Raw genomic sequence first — 17,363 nt, 5'->3', positions numbered from 1 at the left:
TCAAAATGGTAATTGAACACAATGCAGTGCAGGTAATCCCAGGTCACTTAATTATCACAAACAGTGGCACAGCCTTAAAAGCAAAAACACAGTACCTCTGCAGTACAGTTAGGAAAATGTTGGAAGTTCAGCAACATTCACTGATGTGCTGATCGTGATCTACAACTGATCACAAAACTGTAATATGGACATCAAAATTCTCCCATCAAAATTAGGATATTTTTGTATTGATTGCTAATCCCTATATCCTCTGGAAACCTGTAAACTAAATGTTAACATTAAAGAAGAGGTTAATGGATGCTACAGTGGTTTGTGTACTGATAATGTTTGATACCCATTTCATATTGTGAATATATTTTGAAATATTATTAATGTGTGGCATTTGTTAGAAATGGGGTCTTTGGTTGCCAGTCAGGTTACCCCCTGTTCAAGCAAGGAACCTCACTTTAGTCAAGGTAAAAGAGAATCACCCTCAACTAACCCCTGCTTACCCACTTGGTACCTTGGCAGAGCAGAAGGCTTAACTTCAGAATGCTAGGTTTAAAGTATTTGTATCAACACATACAGTACCTTAATGAAAAACACTACAAAATGACACAACACAGGTTTAGAAAAATAGAGAATATTTATCTAAACAAAAGAAGACCAAAACAACAAGAATCCGACATACACAAGTCAAGTTATGAATTTTTAAAGATCAAATGCAAAAATAGCGCTTAGAAACACAAAATGTTTCGATGAGGTTTTAACATGGCGTCATGACAGAGTCATTCCCAACAATTCGACACCAGCGGTGCGGCCACGGAGTCACGCAGACCCCCAGGTACAGTACCCTGGGGAACAGTGAAAACAAGCCGATACGCAAAGTCGGGGATCACGGCATCTGTGTGAAATGTTGAATCCGCGCACTTCGAGCAGCGTCGGTCACGACGTGGTGCAGCGACTTCCACGGAGTCACGGACTTCGGTGGGGCTGCAGCAGTGTTGGGCCTGCGAAGGTCATCGCGTTCCAGCGTCGATCACGGAGTCGGTTGCAGACGGCGTCACTGGATTCAGCAGCGGCGTCGATCCGGAGTCGTCCGAAGTCAATTTCCTTGAATTTTCATCAGATTTTCCTTTCAAGGGCCCAGGGGCTGGATGGGGCACCACTTGTCAGGGCAGGAGCCTCAGCAGAGAGTCCAGGTGCTGATAAGGGAAGTCTTTGATGGCCCTGAGTCTTCAGAACAGGGGAAAGCTCAGTCCAAGCCTTTGGAGAGTCCTTCTCAATAAGGAATATACCACAAATTCAAGTCTTTGTCCCCTTGCACAGGCAGAAGCAGCAACTGCAGGATGGCTCCACAAAGCACAGTCACAGGCAGGGCAACACTTCTCAGCTCTTCAGCTCTTCTCCAGCAGAGGTTCCTCTTGATGTCCAGAAGTGACCTAAAGTCTGTGATTTTGGGTGCCCTTCTTATACCCAATTTTCCTTTGAAGTAGGCCTACTTCAAAGCAAAGTCTCTTGTGAATGTGAAATCCTGCCTTGCCCATGCCAGGCCCCAGACGCTCACCAGGGGGTTGGAGACTGCATTGTGTGAGGGCAGGCACAGCCCTTTCAGGTGTGAGGGACCACTCCTCCCCTCCCTCCTAGCACAGATGGCTCATCAGGATATGAAGGCTACACCCCAGCTCCCTTTGTGTCACTGTCTAGTGTGAGGTGCAACCAGCCCAACTGTCAAACTGACCCAGACAGGGAATCCACAAACAGGCAGAGTCACAGAAATGGTATAAGCAAGAAAATGATCACTTTCTAAAAGTGGCATTTTCAAACACACAATCTTAAAATCAACTTTACTAAAAGATGTATTTTTAAATTGTGAGCTCAGAGACCCCAAACTCCACATGTCCATCTGCTCCCAAAGGGAATCTACACTTTAATCAGACTTAAAGGGAGCCCCCATGTTAACCTATGAGAGGAACAGGTTTTGCAACAGTGAAAAATGGATTTAGCAATATTTCACTTTCTGGACATATAAAACACATTACTATGGCCCTCATTACAACCTTGGCGGGCGGCAGAGGCAGCCCGCCAAAGTTGTACCGCCGAGAGGCCGCCAATGCTGCCGCAATCCTGTCGGCCCCATTATGAGATCCCCGCTGGGCCGGCTGGTGGAAACAGAGTTTCCGTCCGCCAGCCCAGCGGGGATGTCGGCGTAACATGGGAGCCGGCTCCTAATGGAGCGGCGGTGTTGCGGCTGTGCGGCGGGTGCAACTGCACCCGTCATGCTTTTCACTGTCTGCTGTGCAGACAGTGAAAAGCAGGGTGGGGCTGTACCTGGGGGCCACTGCACTGCCCATGCCAAGTGCATGGGCACTGCAGGGGCCCCCAGGGGCCCCGCGACTACCCTTCCCACCAGCCTTTCCATGGCGGTCTCTACCGCCATGGACAGTCTGGCGGAAAGGGGACTCGTAATCCCCTGGGCAGCGCTGCAAGCAGCGCTGCCCTGGAGGATTAAAACCGCCGGGACAACCATGGCGGTAAACCGCTGGTCTCGGCGGTGCGACCGCGGCGCTTCCTCCGCGGACGTAATGAGGCAGATTGTAACGCCAGCCTGTTGGCGGTACAATTGCCAAAACAGCCCTGGCGATCTTTGACCACCATGGTTGTAATGAGGCCCTATATGTCCTACCTTAACCATACACTGCACCCTGCCCTGTGGGCTACCTAGGGCCTACTTTAGGGGTGTCTGACATGTAAGAAAAGGGAAGGTTTGGGTCTGGCAAGTGGGTACACTTGCCAAGTGGAATTTACAGTTAAAACTGCACACACAGACACTGCAATGATGAGACATGATTACAGAGCTACTTATGTAGGTGGCACAGCCAGTGCTGCAGGCCCACTAGTAGCATTTGATTTACAGGCCCTGCACCTCCAGTGCACTTTACTAGGGCCTTACTAGCAAATCAAATATGCAATCATGGCTAAGCCAATTACATACACATTTTGTAAAGGAGCACTTGCACTTTAGCACTGGTTAACAGTGGTAAAGTGCCCAGAGTAACAAAAACAGCACAATCAGAGTCCAGCACACATCAACAACCTGGGAAACAGAGGCAAACAGTTATGGGAGACCACACCAAGGATGAAAAGTCTAACAGCATTCTTGCAACTCTGGTTGGACATTCACTACTTTAGTGCAACAGTGATATTTAGGATGTACTGTACTTAGACTCACCCTGCCCCACCACTTTAGGTAGGCCATAATTCATTATATGCATCTACTCAAAAGTCAAGGAGGCATGGGTGGCCAACTTTCCATCACAGACCAAGTACCCGGACTTCAAATGTATACAGTTCTAGAGAGTTTGGAATAGCTTCAAATAATTCGGTGTCCCTGTGACTTCATTGGCCAGGAAATAGCCTGAGACAAATTATGAACAGCGACCTATCAGGAATTTGAGTCACTTAGCAATTAATGTGAGAAAAATATAGCAAAAGACTAACAGGGTCGATTAGACCCTTCAGACACTAAATTTAGAGGTCTCTGCTAGGTAGGCCATGTGACATCTATAGAGCTGCTGGTGTGGCAGCTCCACTAAAGGCTCTGACCATTGGTGAGCAAGTGCTATATTTAGGACACTTACTTGGCAATGTTTTGTTTTTAAGAAACAGTGATGATTACATTCTTGAAAACAAAGAGAGTTTGCCAGGATGCACAGAAAGATTTATTTCTGTCTGTTGAAGCCAATGTACATTTACCCTACCCTGATCCATCTGCCTTGTATGGTGACCCCAGGAAGTGAAAATAAGGGAAGTCACCCAACTGTTAATAGAGAGGAGAAACCTTTACTTTCGCCCGATGACCCTGCAGCAGACTGGACATCAGATCAAAGATTTAACCTGATGGAGCGAGTGGAAGCTTCCTCAAATGTAATCTCAGCTCCTCCCTGTCTTATAAATAGAGCTGATTTACAGTGGGCCTGTCACTCTGCCAAGCTCTCATTAACCAATTGTTCAATGAAGTCTCATTTAGCATAGCCACTGGGCACTGTCCAGCATTTATATGCTGCAAATGAGACTTTATTCTCAAATCTTATTGCTTAATCTGGATCTCACCTTTTGTCTAGACTGTCTTTCTAACTGAGTTTAAAAGGAAAAACTAGGGGTGGGATTGAGCCTGCATCTGTACCACTAGGTTTTTTGCAAACTGTCCGCCATATCTATTGGGGTAGAGCCAAGATGATCTGTTAGGCAAGGCTCTGTTGGTGCTAAATCAACAAAGGGATTTGTCTCAGACAATATTTTAACCTTGAGAACTCCACATTTCACAATTTATCATCCTCACATGTATTCTACCAATTTTACTATCACTCAGCGGACGTATTTTAATCATTTTATTTATTTTCATTTCAAAATTTCAAATGGATGATATAGTCAAATGTTTCAGTGGATTTTTGTCTGTTTTCCAGAATTTTATTTGAAATCTTGTTTTATACCTGTTTCATAATTATTTTTATGTGCAGCATTTGCTTGCATAGGTAGGTGAGGGGCATATTGGTTTAAAGAAGTACCTACTCCTGTTACAGTTGATATTTCTACAACTGATTTGAGTTAAAATGTGGCTTGGAGCTGACCAATGTAACTTGTGACTCTTTTATTCATTCAAGATAAAGATATGTCATCACAAGTTGAGCTCAAGATGTTCTTTTCCAGTACTTATTCATATAAGGAACTGTGCAGAGGTCATCTATATACCCTTAACCCATTTAGCCTATTAGTCCTTTAGGTACTTTGATTATATTCATGATCAAAATAACAAAGGAAACTCCATGCATCGTGTGGTCATAAATTAATTTGCTTCTGTGAAGTAGAGCCACTGCAATTATAAAGGCCATCTCCTTGCAGTGAGATTTTAATTTTGTGATTTCAGCTATTACTTTTCCTATTCCGTATGCATAGTTTGATGTTGAGATGTTTCACTGATCAAATATTTTAGGGACCTTATTTTGTGGCTCCTTTCAATTATTATGTATGGATTTTGTTTCACCCAGACACTTAGATGCTGAAGGCAGCCAACAACAAAGGGAAATTAAGGGGTGCATATGAGGAATTACCCTGTAAACTAAATCAATTCTGAGTGTTCCACTTAACGATCACCCAGGAGTTCTGCTTTGTGGAGTTACCTCTATCCCAGTAACTGTGGGGCAGAGTTGGGAAACGATTATCATGGCACTCATGAGGACCTAGGTCTGTTTGTATATGTTGATACAATTATGCACAATAATGGAAAGTTGTATTTCAAATACTTTGCATCTGATGTCAATAAAATTATGAGAAATGTAGAAAATCCAAAACACCTGCCTGTGTTATTTGTTTTTAATAATGTTTTATTTATTCTTAAAAGTCAAATGTGTGCCTGACGTTGCACTGTGCACGGATTTTTAGTTGTTTTATCAGCTTATAGAAAACTGAACTGTATAAGAATATTACTTGTAAGCCCAAACCAATCCTCGGCTTTTTTGTTTTTAGGATATGCAGCTCAAGATGGTCATTTTGCATCTTGCGATAACAAGTACTGTGGACTGGGTCAACACTGTGGCATTAACAAGGAAACCGGGCAAGCAGAATGTGCGTGTATGGATCACTGCAAACCTCATTACAAACCTGTTTGCGGCTCTGATGGAGAATTCTACGAAAACCATTGTGAGGTTCATCGGGCTGCTTGCATGAAAAAGCAGAAGGTTACAATAGTCCACAACCAGGACTGCTTCTTTAAAGGTAAGTCTTTCTAACAAACGCTTGCACGCACGAGCTGTTCGCCTCGCTTACTTTGCAAAGGCTGCAAATAAAATGAACTGTCTAGAATGGCTCTCCATTCCCCCTTTTCACTGCAAGGTAAGCACGGGGGATGTAATGTAGCCAGTGTCTTATTGAATAATGTAGAAGGTTTATTTCAAGCATTCCTTTTTATTATAGTTACAATGAGTACCTAACGCAAATTTTGGAATTACATTGCTAATGTTAGTTTTTATGTCATCTGTGCTGGTTTTTTCATATTGAACAGTGTTCATTTTCGAATCTTGCTTGCCGTTTCTGCATCAACAACGTTTGCTCATCCATTGAATTCAAGTGCTATGGACACACTTTTTCCAGCTCCGTAGCGGGTATTTATGACAAGGCCTTTACATATCCTGGTACACTGCAACAAGTAGGACGGCAAATCCTTCGTGAACCAGCAGTCGGCTAATCTGTGTTCCACATTTCGTGATTTTAAGCACAAAACATTGTGTGCATGACTTTTTGTGTTGGGAAGAAATATTTCTATGCATTACTGTAGGGTACGTTTCTTTGTGGAAAATTATTGAATAGGTTATTTGTGGAATATTATTGAGTAGTGGTATATCAGGTGGGTTTGAATAAAAAGTTATGGTTGTTTGCCTTGTGATATCAGAAAATAGAAGTTAGAAGTTTGCAATGCAATTGATATTTGTAGGACCAAGCTAATTTATCGTTCTGACAGCATTATGAAAAGCTGCTACTACGCAAAGCATTTCTAGGTGGTTTAGGATGACCACCAGATCTAGATTTTCTTCTAAATGCACGAAGTCTGTGTTTTCCTTGTCCTTTGGACATTAAAGCGGCAAATGCCAGCCCCTTTGGTCAGGACCGTTAAATCCTTGCAGCAGCCTCTGCATTTTGATACACTGAACAGTATTGCTATACTCCAGTGTATGGTGCTAACTGGATTCCCATGTTTTTGGAAAACAGATCCAATGTTTAATCCAGACTTTTCACTTTCATGCTCAACAATATTCCAAGGCGTATTTCAATTGATTTTTAAAATGTTGATTCTGTTAACTGAAGCCCCATCAGAGGTTTTAAACGACCTCAACATCGTTTCTCCAGTATAGCAATCAAACACAACCAGTATTCTTGGAAAAAGAAGCAGTGAGCCTGTGTCATATTTGAAACAGGAACCCGATTATTTTGGCAAAACCTTCCTCTTATGATTTGACCTTGGCTAAGGTGGTCTTACCAAGACAAACACCAGACAAAACTCCGATTTTGTGAAAAAGAATCCGTAGGCATTTTCCAATGATATCTCATTCATTTCTTTAAATGCTTCTAAATTGCGATTCAGACCCAAAGGGTATCGGAGCAATGTTTGACTGCACGAAAAAAAGTAGTATGCAAGTTTGAATTGGCAAAAGGATGCTCAGAGGTGCACACAGGCAGCTTTCTGGTCCACAACCATTTCCATAGATAAATGAGGAACAATATATGAATGAGGTGGTCGAGCACTGTAGGTGTTAGACTTTTCATCCTTGGCGTGGTCTCCCTTAACTTTTTGCCTCTGTTCCCCAGGTTGTTGATGTGTGCTGGACTCTGATTTTGCTGTTTTTGTTACTCTGGGCACTTTACCGCTGCTAACCAGTGCCAAAGTGCAAGTTCTCCTTTACAAAATGTGTATGTAATTGGCTTATCCATGATTGGCATATTTGATTTACTAGTAAGTCCCTAGTGAAGTGCACTAGAGGTGCCAGGGCCTGTAAATCAAAAGCTACTAGTGGGCCTGCAGCACTGGTTGTGTCACCCACATAAGTAGCTCTGTAATCAATTCTCAGACCTGCCACTGCAGTGTCTGTGTGTGCAGTTTTAACTGTAAAATCGACTTGGCAAGTGTACCCACTTGCCAGGCCCAAACCTTCCCTTTTCTTACATGTACGGCACCCCTAAGGTAGGCAGCCCTAGGTAGCCCCAAGGGCAGGTTGCAGTGTAAGATTAAGGTAGGACATATAGTAATGTGTTTTATATGTCCTGACCGTGAAATTTAGCTAAATTCGTTTTTCACTGTTGCAAGGCCTGTCCCTCTCATAGGTTAACATAGGGTCTACCTTTAAATCTGATTAAAGTGTAGATTCCCTTTGGGAGCAGATGGACATGTGGAGTTTGGGGTGTCTGAGCTCACAATTTAAAAATGCATCTTTTAGTAAAGTTGATTTTAAGATTGTGCGTTTGAAAATGCCACTTTTAGAAAGTGAGCATTTTCTTGCTTATACCATTTCTGTGACTCTGCCTGTTTGTGGATTCCCTGTCTGGGTCAGTTTGACAATTGGGCTGGTTGCACCTCACATTAGACGGTGACACAAAAGGAGCTGGGGTGTAGTTTGCATTTCCTGATGAGCCATCTGTGCTAGGAGGGAGGGGAGGAGTGGTCATTTACACCTGAAAGGGCTGTGCCTGTCCTCACACAACGCAGTCTCCGACCCCCTGGTGAGCGTCTGGCCCCTGGTCTGGTCAAGGCAGGATTTCACATTCAAAAGAGTCTTTACTTTGAAGTAGGCCTACTTCAAAGGAGAAATTGGGTATAAAAAGGGCACCCAAAACTACAGACTTTAGAACACTTCTGGAAACAAGAGGAACCTCTGCCTGGAGAAGAGCTGAAGAACTGAGGAGAAGTGCTGCCCTGCCTGTGACTGTCCTTTGTGGAGCTATCCTGCAGTTGCTGCTTCTGTCAGAGTAACAGGGCAAAGACTGGACTTTGTGTGCCTTCCGTCTTGTGAAGAAATCTCCAAGGGCTTGATTTAGAGCTTGCCTCCTGTTGTTTGAAGTCTCAGGGACAGCAAAGACTTCTCTCTGCCAGCACGTGGATTCTCTGGAGAGACTCCTGCTCTGACAAGTGGTGCTCTATCCAGTTCCTGGGCCCATGGAAGGAAAGCTGGTGGAAATCCAAGAAAATCGACTTCGGACCAACGCCTCTGCCAAATCCGGTAACGCCGCCTGCAACCGACTCTGTGATCTTCGCTGGAACGCGCTGATCTTCGCAGGCTGAAGTCCGCGACTCTGTGGACTTCTGTGGAAGTAGCCATACCACGTCATGACCGACGCCGCTTGAAGTGCGCGGATTCAATGTTTCGCACTGATGCCGCGATCCCCGACTTCGCGCATCAACTTGTTTTCACTCTTCACCAAAGGTACTGTACTTGGGGGTCTACGGGACTCCGTGTCCGGCGCCGCTGGTGTCGGCTTGTTGGGAGCAACTCCGTCATGACGCAGTGTTAACACCTCATCGAAGCATTTTGTGTTTCTAACCTCTATTTTTTAGTTTAATCTTTAAAAATCCATAACTTGAGTTGTGTATGTCTGATTTTTGTTGATTTGGTCTTGTTTTGTTTAGATAAATAGTTCCTATTTTTCTAAACTTGTGTTGTGTCATTTTGTAGTGTTTTCTTTAAGTTATTGTGTGTGTTGGTACAAATTCTTTACACCTAGCACTCTGAAGTTAAGCCTACTACTCTGCCAAGCTACCAAGGGGGTAAGCATTGGTTAGCTGAGGGTGACTCTCTTTTACCCTGACTAGAGTGAGGGTCCTTGCTTGAACAGGGGGTAACCTGACTGTCAACCAAAGACCTCATTTCTAACACTGGTGATCAGCGGTTGGGATTTGGACTTTTATTTGTACTTGACATACAGTGATGAAGTGTGCACTACTGTTATGATCTCAAACCACTACATGACCACATACTACTTGTCTTGTGATTTTTGCTTTTTCTCTTTGGGACTATTTTTGTTCTACTTCCATTTTTGCTGATCCCTTGATTGACTTTTCTTGAACTTCATTTGGGAACTAATTTTCTCCCTTTGGAACTTTGCGCTCAAACCTCTCATCATGTCTCAATCTGGAGATGCACCAGTTGAAGCTGCTTTTGACCAAGAGAAATTAGAGAGCTTTACAAAGGCTCAGTTGAAGCAGTTTTGTAACAGTTTGACTGTCCCATTAAGAGCTCATCCAAGAAGGAGGAGCTGCAAAAGGGACCGAGGGCCTGGGTAACAGCCACAGAAGCTGAGGAGCACACAGAGGATGAGGAGGATGAGTAGGGAGAGGGGCAATCGAGTCACAATGATATAGTGGGTGGACCTGTTATACCCAGGGAGAGAGTCTCTAGGGCAGGTAGCTGTGTGTCCTCCAAGGGTCTGACCCCTGAAGAGTTACAGGACAGACAGGCAGAGAGGGAGTACCAGTTGGAGTTGAAAAAGCTTAGTCTAAAGATGGAGTGGGAAAGGGAGAGGGAGGAGAGGCAAGCAGCCCTTGAGGAGAAGAAGATGCAGCTGGCTCACGAGCTTAACTTAAAGGAGTTAGATCAGAGGAGCCAGTTTATTAGAGATGGTGGCAGCATTACTACAGTGCAGCCTGAAAGAAGAGTTCACATACCAAAGGATCTTGTAAAGGATTACAAGGGGGAGGATGACATATACTTGTGGTTCAAGGGGTATGAGTCTGCTCTCCACATGAATCTGGTCCCTGAAGCTCATTGTGGGGCGGCTCTGTGGAAGCACTTTGAGGTAGAGTGGAGGGATACACTGACAGCCTTAGGGGATGCTCAGGATCTCACCTACACTATCATGAAGGATGCCCTACTCACAAGGTATGGTCTCACCCCTGAGCAGTATAAGGATAAGTTTAGATCCTACAAGAAAAAGGAGTCTCAAACATGATTCTTTTTGCAGGTCACTGGGTGGTTGGGTGAAGGGCAGTAAAGTAACTACGTATGAGGGGCTTTACAATCTGATTGCTTGGGAGCACTTGAACAGTTTATGTTTTCCAGAGCTGCACCAGCACCTGATTGACAGCAAGCTGGCTGATCCCAGGAAGCTTTCACAAGAAGCGGACGGCTGGGGAGCACCAGGGTCCAAAAGAGGTATGGGGGAGACCACGCCAAGGGTGGGCGGGGTCCCTCTCAGAAGAAAGGGGGGTTAGGGTAAACAGGGGGAGTTATCTAAAGGGCCCCAAACTGATTCCCAGGGTAAGGATTCCCAACCCCCCAGTGAGAAGAAGCCATGGTTCTCCAAAGGGAAGCCAGTGGCAGGTGGTCCCCCGTAAGTGCTGTGCATGTGACCAGGTGGGTCATGTGAGGCAAGCTCTAAATCAAGCCCTTGGAGAGTTCTTCACAAGAAGGAAGGCAACACAAAGTCCACTCTTTGTCCTCTAGCACAGGCAGAAGAAGCAACTGCAGGATAGCTCCACAAAGCACAGTCACAGGCAAGGCAGCTCTTCTTCCTCAGCTCTTCAGACAGAGGTTGCTCTTGGTTTCCAGAAGTGTTCTAAAGTCTGTGGTTTTGGGTGCCCTTCTTATACCCATTTTCACATTTGAAGTTGGCCTACATCAAAGCAAAATCTCTCTTGATTGTGAAATCCAGACTTGTCCAGGCCAGGCTCCAGACCCTCATCATGGGATTGGAGACTGCATTGTGTGAGGGCAGGCACAGACCTTTCAGGCGTGAGTGACCACTCCTCCCCTCCCTCCTAGCACAGATGGTTCATCAGGAAATGCAGACTTCTCCCCAGCTCCCTTTGCGTCACTGTCTAGTGTGAGGTGCAACCAGCCCGACTGTCAATCTGACCCAGACAGGGAATCCACAAACAGGCAGAGTCACAGAAATGGTATAAGTAAGAAAATGCTCACTTTAAAAAAGTGGCATTTTCAAACACACAATCTTAAAATCAACTTTATTAAAGATGTATTTTTAAATTGTGACCTCAGAGACCCCAAACTCCACATGCCCATAAGCTCCCAAAGGGAATCTACACTTTAATCAGATTTAATGGTAGCCCCCATGTTAACCTATGAGATGGACACGCCTTGCAACAGTGAAAAACGAATTTAGCAATATTTCACTGTTAGGACATATAAACCACATTACTATATGTTCTACCTTAACCATACACTGCACCCTCCCCTTGGGGCTACCTAGGGCCTACCTTAGGGGTGCATTACATGTAAGAAAAGGGAAGTTTTAGGCCTGGCAAGTGGGTACACTTGCCAAGTCGAATTTACAGTTTTAAAACTGCACACACAGACATGATTACAAAGCTACCTATGTGGGTGGCAAACCCAGTGCTGCAGGCCCACTAGTAGCATTTGATTTACAGGGCCTGGGCACCTCTAGTGCACTGTACTCAGGACTTACGAATAAATCAAATATGCCAATCATGGATAAACCAATTACATACTCATTTTGTAAAAGGGCACTTGCACTTTAGCACTGGTTAGCAGTGGTAAAGTGCCCAGAGTAACAAAAACAGCAAAATCAAAGTCCAGCACACATCAACAACCTGGGAAACAGAGGCAAAAGGTTAAGGGAGACCACGCCAAGGGTGAAAAGTCTAACAGTGCTTAACCCCATGTATCCCAGACAAGTTAAACAATGTGCTCCAACTACTAAAAGCACCATCCTTCTTGTCCTTAAGGTCCTCTGTCATCTATTCTTAAGATGAAAACACATCTCTTTTTCTCTCTACGTTCCTTAACGAAGGGGAAAACTTACTCACTCGTGCAATATTTTCCTCTGTAAGTTTGTAAGGGAAATGATGGTGTTTTGAGACACCTTCAAACCTCAAGTCGGTGTGGATTAACATCAACTAAGAAGGTTTTGGATAAACATACTTCTTAGGCTCACATAACTCTAGGTTCTTCCAATCATTATTTTTTAGCTTTTCATAACATTCTTTGAGTAAAGTCAATGTGGAAGGTACACACCAATGCCTGGGTTGCAGCAGTTACTGGAATTGTGAATGAGCTGATTTCTTAGTAGCAGTTGACTGTTTATTAGCCCCAATTCATGTAATGTTGTTATCCATTCTTCAGCAGAGAAAGGTGCTGAGAAATCATCTGTTCAGTTCCCCTTCACAAAAATCAAGTGATGTCATGGTATTGCATTTAAAAACATGCGTTTCAGGCTTCAATTTGTATTTCAGATATGTCAGCTCTAAGCTTAACCGCTCAAACAGAATATAACCGCTCTTGTACAACATTTCAACACTCATATCTGTTGGTCTTACAAATCTCACCATTTACGAGAAATTGTATGTTAGCTATTTTATTTCTTTAAGCGTCATGGAATACCCCAAAGTGTCAGAGGAGTTTAGGGCAAAGGTATCAACGGCCTTTTTTACCTCGCCACGTGCTGGTTTTCAGCGTGAATACTGTGGATATGAATTTAGACGTTGATAAATCTAATTCAAGGCATGTGGTTAGGTTGCCTTTCAGCAGAGTTTGGAGAAAGAAATGACGGCGGTATATTTTAGAAAAAATAAAATCCATGGGACATTAACTTCTTTCGGTTAGTAACAGGGTATTTGACTGCTACTTGCATGCATTTAGAGATGTGAATGATATTTGATCTAATCTGTAAGCGATGGGGATTATTTTATTGTCAATACAATGAAAAACCAAAGAAAGACCCCCTAGAAAAAGGTAAAGGGGCGTTTGACTTGTAATTTCTCTGCTTACTTTCTCAGACTGCTCTTATAGCAACCGAAGTTAAGATATTTTTCAGCAAGGAGTTAAGATAGTTTCCTTTCATAACCTAGAGATTGAAATCTCCATCTGCTACACAATTTCGCTACACTATAGTTCCCTTGAATGCCATCATGCCTGGGCCCAGTGAAAAGCTGAATATTGTGGGTAACATCTTTACCTGAATTTCTTGGAATTTCATGATTATGTGTTTGTGCATTACCTTTGCTCACAGGAGATTGTTTTGCGCTATAAAATGTATTGTGGGACTAGTAAAACCCCCACAGGAAGACATTTTCTCCTCAAGACACTCATCAAACAGTATCTTGTGTGACTTTTGTTTATAAGTTATGCATTTACATTGAATTTCACAAGAGATACTGACAACATAGAATCTCCTTGATTTTTTCTACGTTTTGGAATGTTTTGCAAAGAAAATTATGCAATTTTAGCCACCCCTATTTAAGATCTGCCTTATAGTTGCAATTATTCATGTAATTGTGGGCTGAGATTCATTGTCAGTGTAGCCCATTTCTGTTTGCAATTTGGACTGTTGGGGACTACAGTACTGGAAGCAACTGTCTCCCTTTTCATAAGTGCAATGTATCAACGTTTGAATAAACTATGCTCGTTTTGTTATCATGTGAACATGACCATGTTGATTATGCTGCTTTTGTTTTAGTGCCGTGCAGAAAGAGATGACGAATCACTCATAACTACATTACTGTCTCTCACACGCAAATTAACATGAATGTTTTTCTATGTTCAAACATGCATTTTAAGTGTGAACGATGAACATATAAAATAGTTTCAGTTTTCTATTGTAAAGGGTGACATAGGACATGCTAGATTTTAGGTCTGACTTAGTGACAGATTTAGGGGGTTATTACAACTTTGGAGGAGGTGTTAATCCGTCCCAAAAGTGACGGTAAAGTGACGGATATACCACCAGCCGTATTATGAGTTCCATAGGATATAATAGACTCGTAATACGGCTGGTGGTATATCCGTCACTTTACCGTCACTTTTGGGACGGATTAACACCTCCTCCAAAGTTGTAATAACCCCCTTAGATGTCTGACAACATATAATCGCAAAAATAACACATACAGTTAAAAACCATAAAAACAATAGGTATATTGAGATTAGGGTCAGACTTTTCGAGACATTGCCCTATTAGAGTGTTATTGAAATATGATGTTAGGTCATAGGAAAGCATATCTAGGGTGGGAAATGAGTGAGTTCCCTTCAGCTACTACCTTTGTTAGGAGAGGGATACCCCAAACCGATCCCAGGATGCTTGTTTCCAGTCCAGGGAGGACCTGGCCTGGCAGTTCAGGCCGGACTAATCCCATGGGAAGCAGAGTCAAGACTGATTTGCATATGCCTGGGTCCAAACTGGGGTGGCTTGGTGGATGAAAAAAACAATGGATTGAGATGTGGCTTTAAGTGATTGCCAGTGGCTAAGATTAATCCAAGTATTCCTTCCATCACCTTGTTGTGTTTGTATTTGCTGCCCTAAGTGTGCTGCCTGTGCCCAGACTTCGGCCCGGGCTCTCTGTACCACTGGATTCAAGGTAACCTGGCTGATGAGGGGTGACATCTCGAAACCTGTCCAGAGATGCTTGTTTCCGGTCCAGGTCGGACCTGGCCTGGCAATTTATGCTGGACTGTTTCCATGGGGAGCAGGGACAAAACTGGTTTGCGTATGGTAAGGTCCAAACTAGGTTTACATGATGGGCTAAAAAAGATAGATTTGGATGTTGTACCAGTGATTGCCAGTGGCTGAAATTCATTCAAGCATTTCATCACCTTGTTGTGTTTGCATTTGGTGCCCTACGTGCAGCGGGTATGCACAGACGTGGGCCCTGGGCTCACTCTGCCACTGGATTCAAGCTAGCCTGGCTGATGAGGGTGATACCTGGAAACCCGTCCCAGGATGCTTGTTTCTGGTCCACGGAGGACCTGGCCTAGTAGTTCGGGCTGGACTGTTCCCATGGGGAACAGTGTCAAGAGTGATTTACATATGGCTGGGTCCAAACTGGGGTGGGGAGCAAAGAAATTATGGATTAACACTAGATCTGTGACTTGAGGTGAATGGTTGCATTGTTCAGCATTCTGTCCATCATCTGTTCTTTTTGCTTTTGTCCCCTTAAGTGGAAAGGGTATGCATTGTATCATAATGCAGTTAGAGAAGGATGGGGTAGCAAGGCAGGTATAGAGAGTGACACAGCTCTTTATAGAGTGACATTTTGGAGGTCAGGTGTCATTTCGATAGATTGATCAATTCTGTTCTCAAAAGTACCTAAAAAAACAATTACCTAGCCGATTTACTTTGGTACCACACTCATTATCCCCACTACTTTGGCTAGATTCAGCAGCACGTCACACCCCACCTTCTTAAGTATTCTTTCTCTCCCATTGGAAAAGTTATTGTTTCGAACAACCTCCTCAACTCAATCAATCAATGAAGGATTTGTAAATCGCGGCTAATCATCCATAGGGTCTCAAGGCACTGAATGTAGGTGTGATGCTCAATTGAAGAGCCAGGCGTTGAGGGCCTTCCTGAACTGCTTCAGTGAAGCGGTATGTCTGAGCTTGAGTGGAAGTGTGTTCCATGTCCGAGGTGCTAGGTAGGAGAAGGATTTTCCTCTGCTGTACTTTTCCGGATCTTGGAGATGGCTGCAAGGGCAAGCTGGGAAGAACAGAGATGTCTGTTTGGTACGTAGAAGGTGACACAGTGGTTGAGGTATGCTGGTCCTATGTTGTGCAGTACCTTGAGCATGTGGATCAGCAGTGTATATGTGATGTGCTTCTTGACTGGGAGCCAGTGTAGGTCTCTGTGGTGGGAGGAGATCTGGCTGTGTCGGAGGATATCCAGGATGAGTCTGGCTGTAGCATTCTGGACTCATTGTAGTTTTTATTGAAGTTTCTTGGTAATGCCGGCATAGAGTGCGTTGCCGTAGTCCAGTTTTCTGGTCTTGACTGTGTGGGTGACTGTCTTCCCCCTGTCGGGAGGAATCCATTTGAAAATCTTCCGCAGGAGACTGAGAGTGTGGATGCTTGATGGGGAAATGGCGTTAATTTGGGGGGTCATCGATAGAGTTGAGTGCAGGATGATGCTCAATTTGCACGCATGGTCAGTGGAGGTGGGGGCTTTACTCAGAGCAGTTGGCCACTGGGAGTCTGAAACCTGATTAACTTCCATCTTGTACAATATCCTTAGACAAGATGACTCAGCAATGAACAAAGCTCATGTTAAATTTCACAGCATGATAATCCAATTATCCTTGTCCCTCACACTAATCCAGAAAAATGCCCTATGTTTGCGCCAGTGGCATAAATACAAAATGATGAGGCCCCTCTTACAAAATGTTGTGAGGGGCACTGACAATCTAATATCTCTTAGAGATTCATAGGCTTTGTTTTCTGTATGATGCTCACTTAAGAGTTGCCACCCCATACCACAGGATCACATGTACTTCACTGGTTCCCATCCATTTCCTTTAAGGTCAATCCTAACACAACTTGGACTACATCCAAGATCCACACTCCTTGCCTGCTGCATTGAAGCAGCCTTCATCTGGACATTAAACAACGCCCTGTGCTCAAGTGCTTAAGAGAATGATTGAAACACACTTCATAGAATGAGAAGACCCTTAAAACTTACTATTCTCCCACAGCAACGTATTAATAACATCTATAAGATTAAACCCTAAACATAGTTGTAAGACCTAAAGGTATTTTATTTATTTATATTTTCCAATACCCACTTCCACACTAACTCCCTTCACCTGCCCCTTGGATAAACAAATTCACAATTAACTATTGTGCATCCGTCATTGACGTGATGAATACACTGGGAATAAATTAGGATATCCACCAATTCTAATGTAAAATGTGCTCTTCCTCAAACAAGTGGACATATTTATAAAAATGTTACTGTTCTACAAAGCCGTTTTCATTGTTCTCCATTATTACTGAGACTTGTATAAGCTGAAATCCATTTTACTTCAGTAAGCCTTACATATTTTGCCCTAAAGAGGTTCATTTTCAGGTAATTCTTTTACATGGAAGCTAGAATCAGAA

General features: G+C 43.6%; 1 protein-coding gene across 3 annotated transcripts in view; it reads left to right on the top strand.

Annotated features, from left to right (window-relative positions):
• The window catches only part of FSTL5 (follistatin like 5), a 2,922,734-nt gene that overhangs the window by 996,561 nt on the left and 1,908,810 nt on the right, over positions 1–17,363 (top strand). For all 3 annotated transcript variants that reach the window (XR_011205485.1, XM_069243741.1, XM_069243729.1), the window contains exon 4: positions 5,506–5,754. Coding sequence is in view for 2 of the 3 variants with exons in the window: in XM_069243741.1 (XP_069099842.1) it covers positions 5,506–5,754 (249 nt within the window). In the remaining variant the exon portion in view is untranslated. The remainder of the gene's footprint in view (positions 1–5,505; positions 5,755–17,363) is intronic.

Source organism: Pleurodeles waltl, chromosome 1_2 (genome assembly GCF_031143425.1).
Source record: "Pleurodeles waltl isolate 20211129_DDA chromosome 1_2, aPleWal1.hap1.20221129, whole genome shotgun sequence".
Classification (NCBI taxonomy): Eukaryota; Metazoa; Chordata; class Amphibia; order Caudata; family Salamandridae; genus Pleurodeles; species Pleurodeles waltl.
This window is presented reverse-complemented; position numbering and strand designations above follow the sequence as displayed.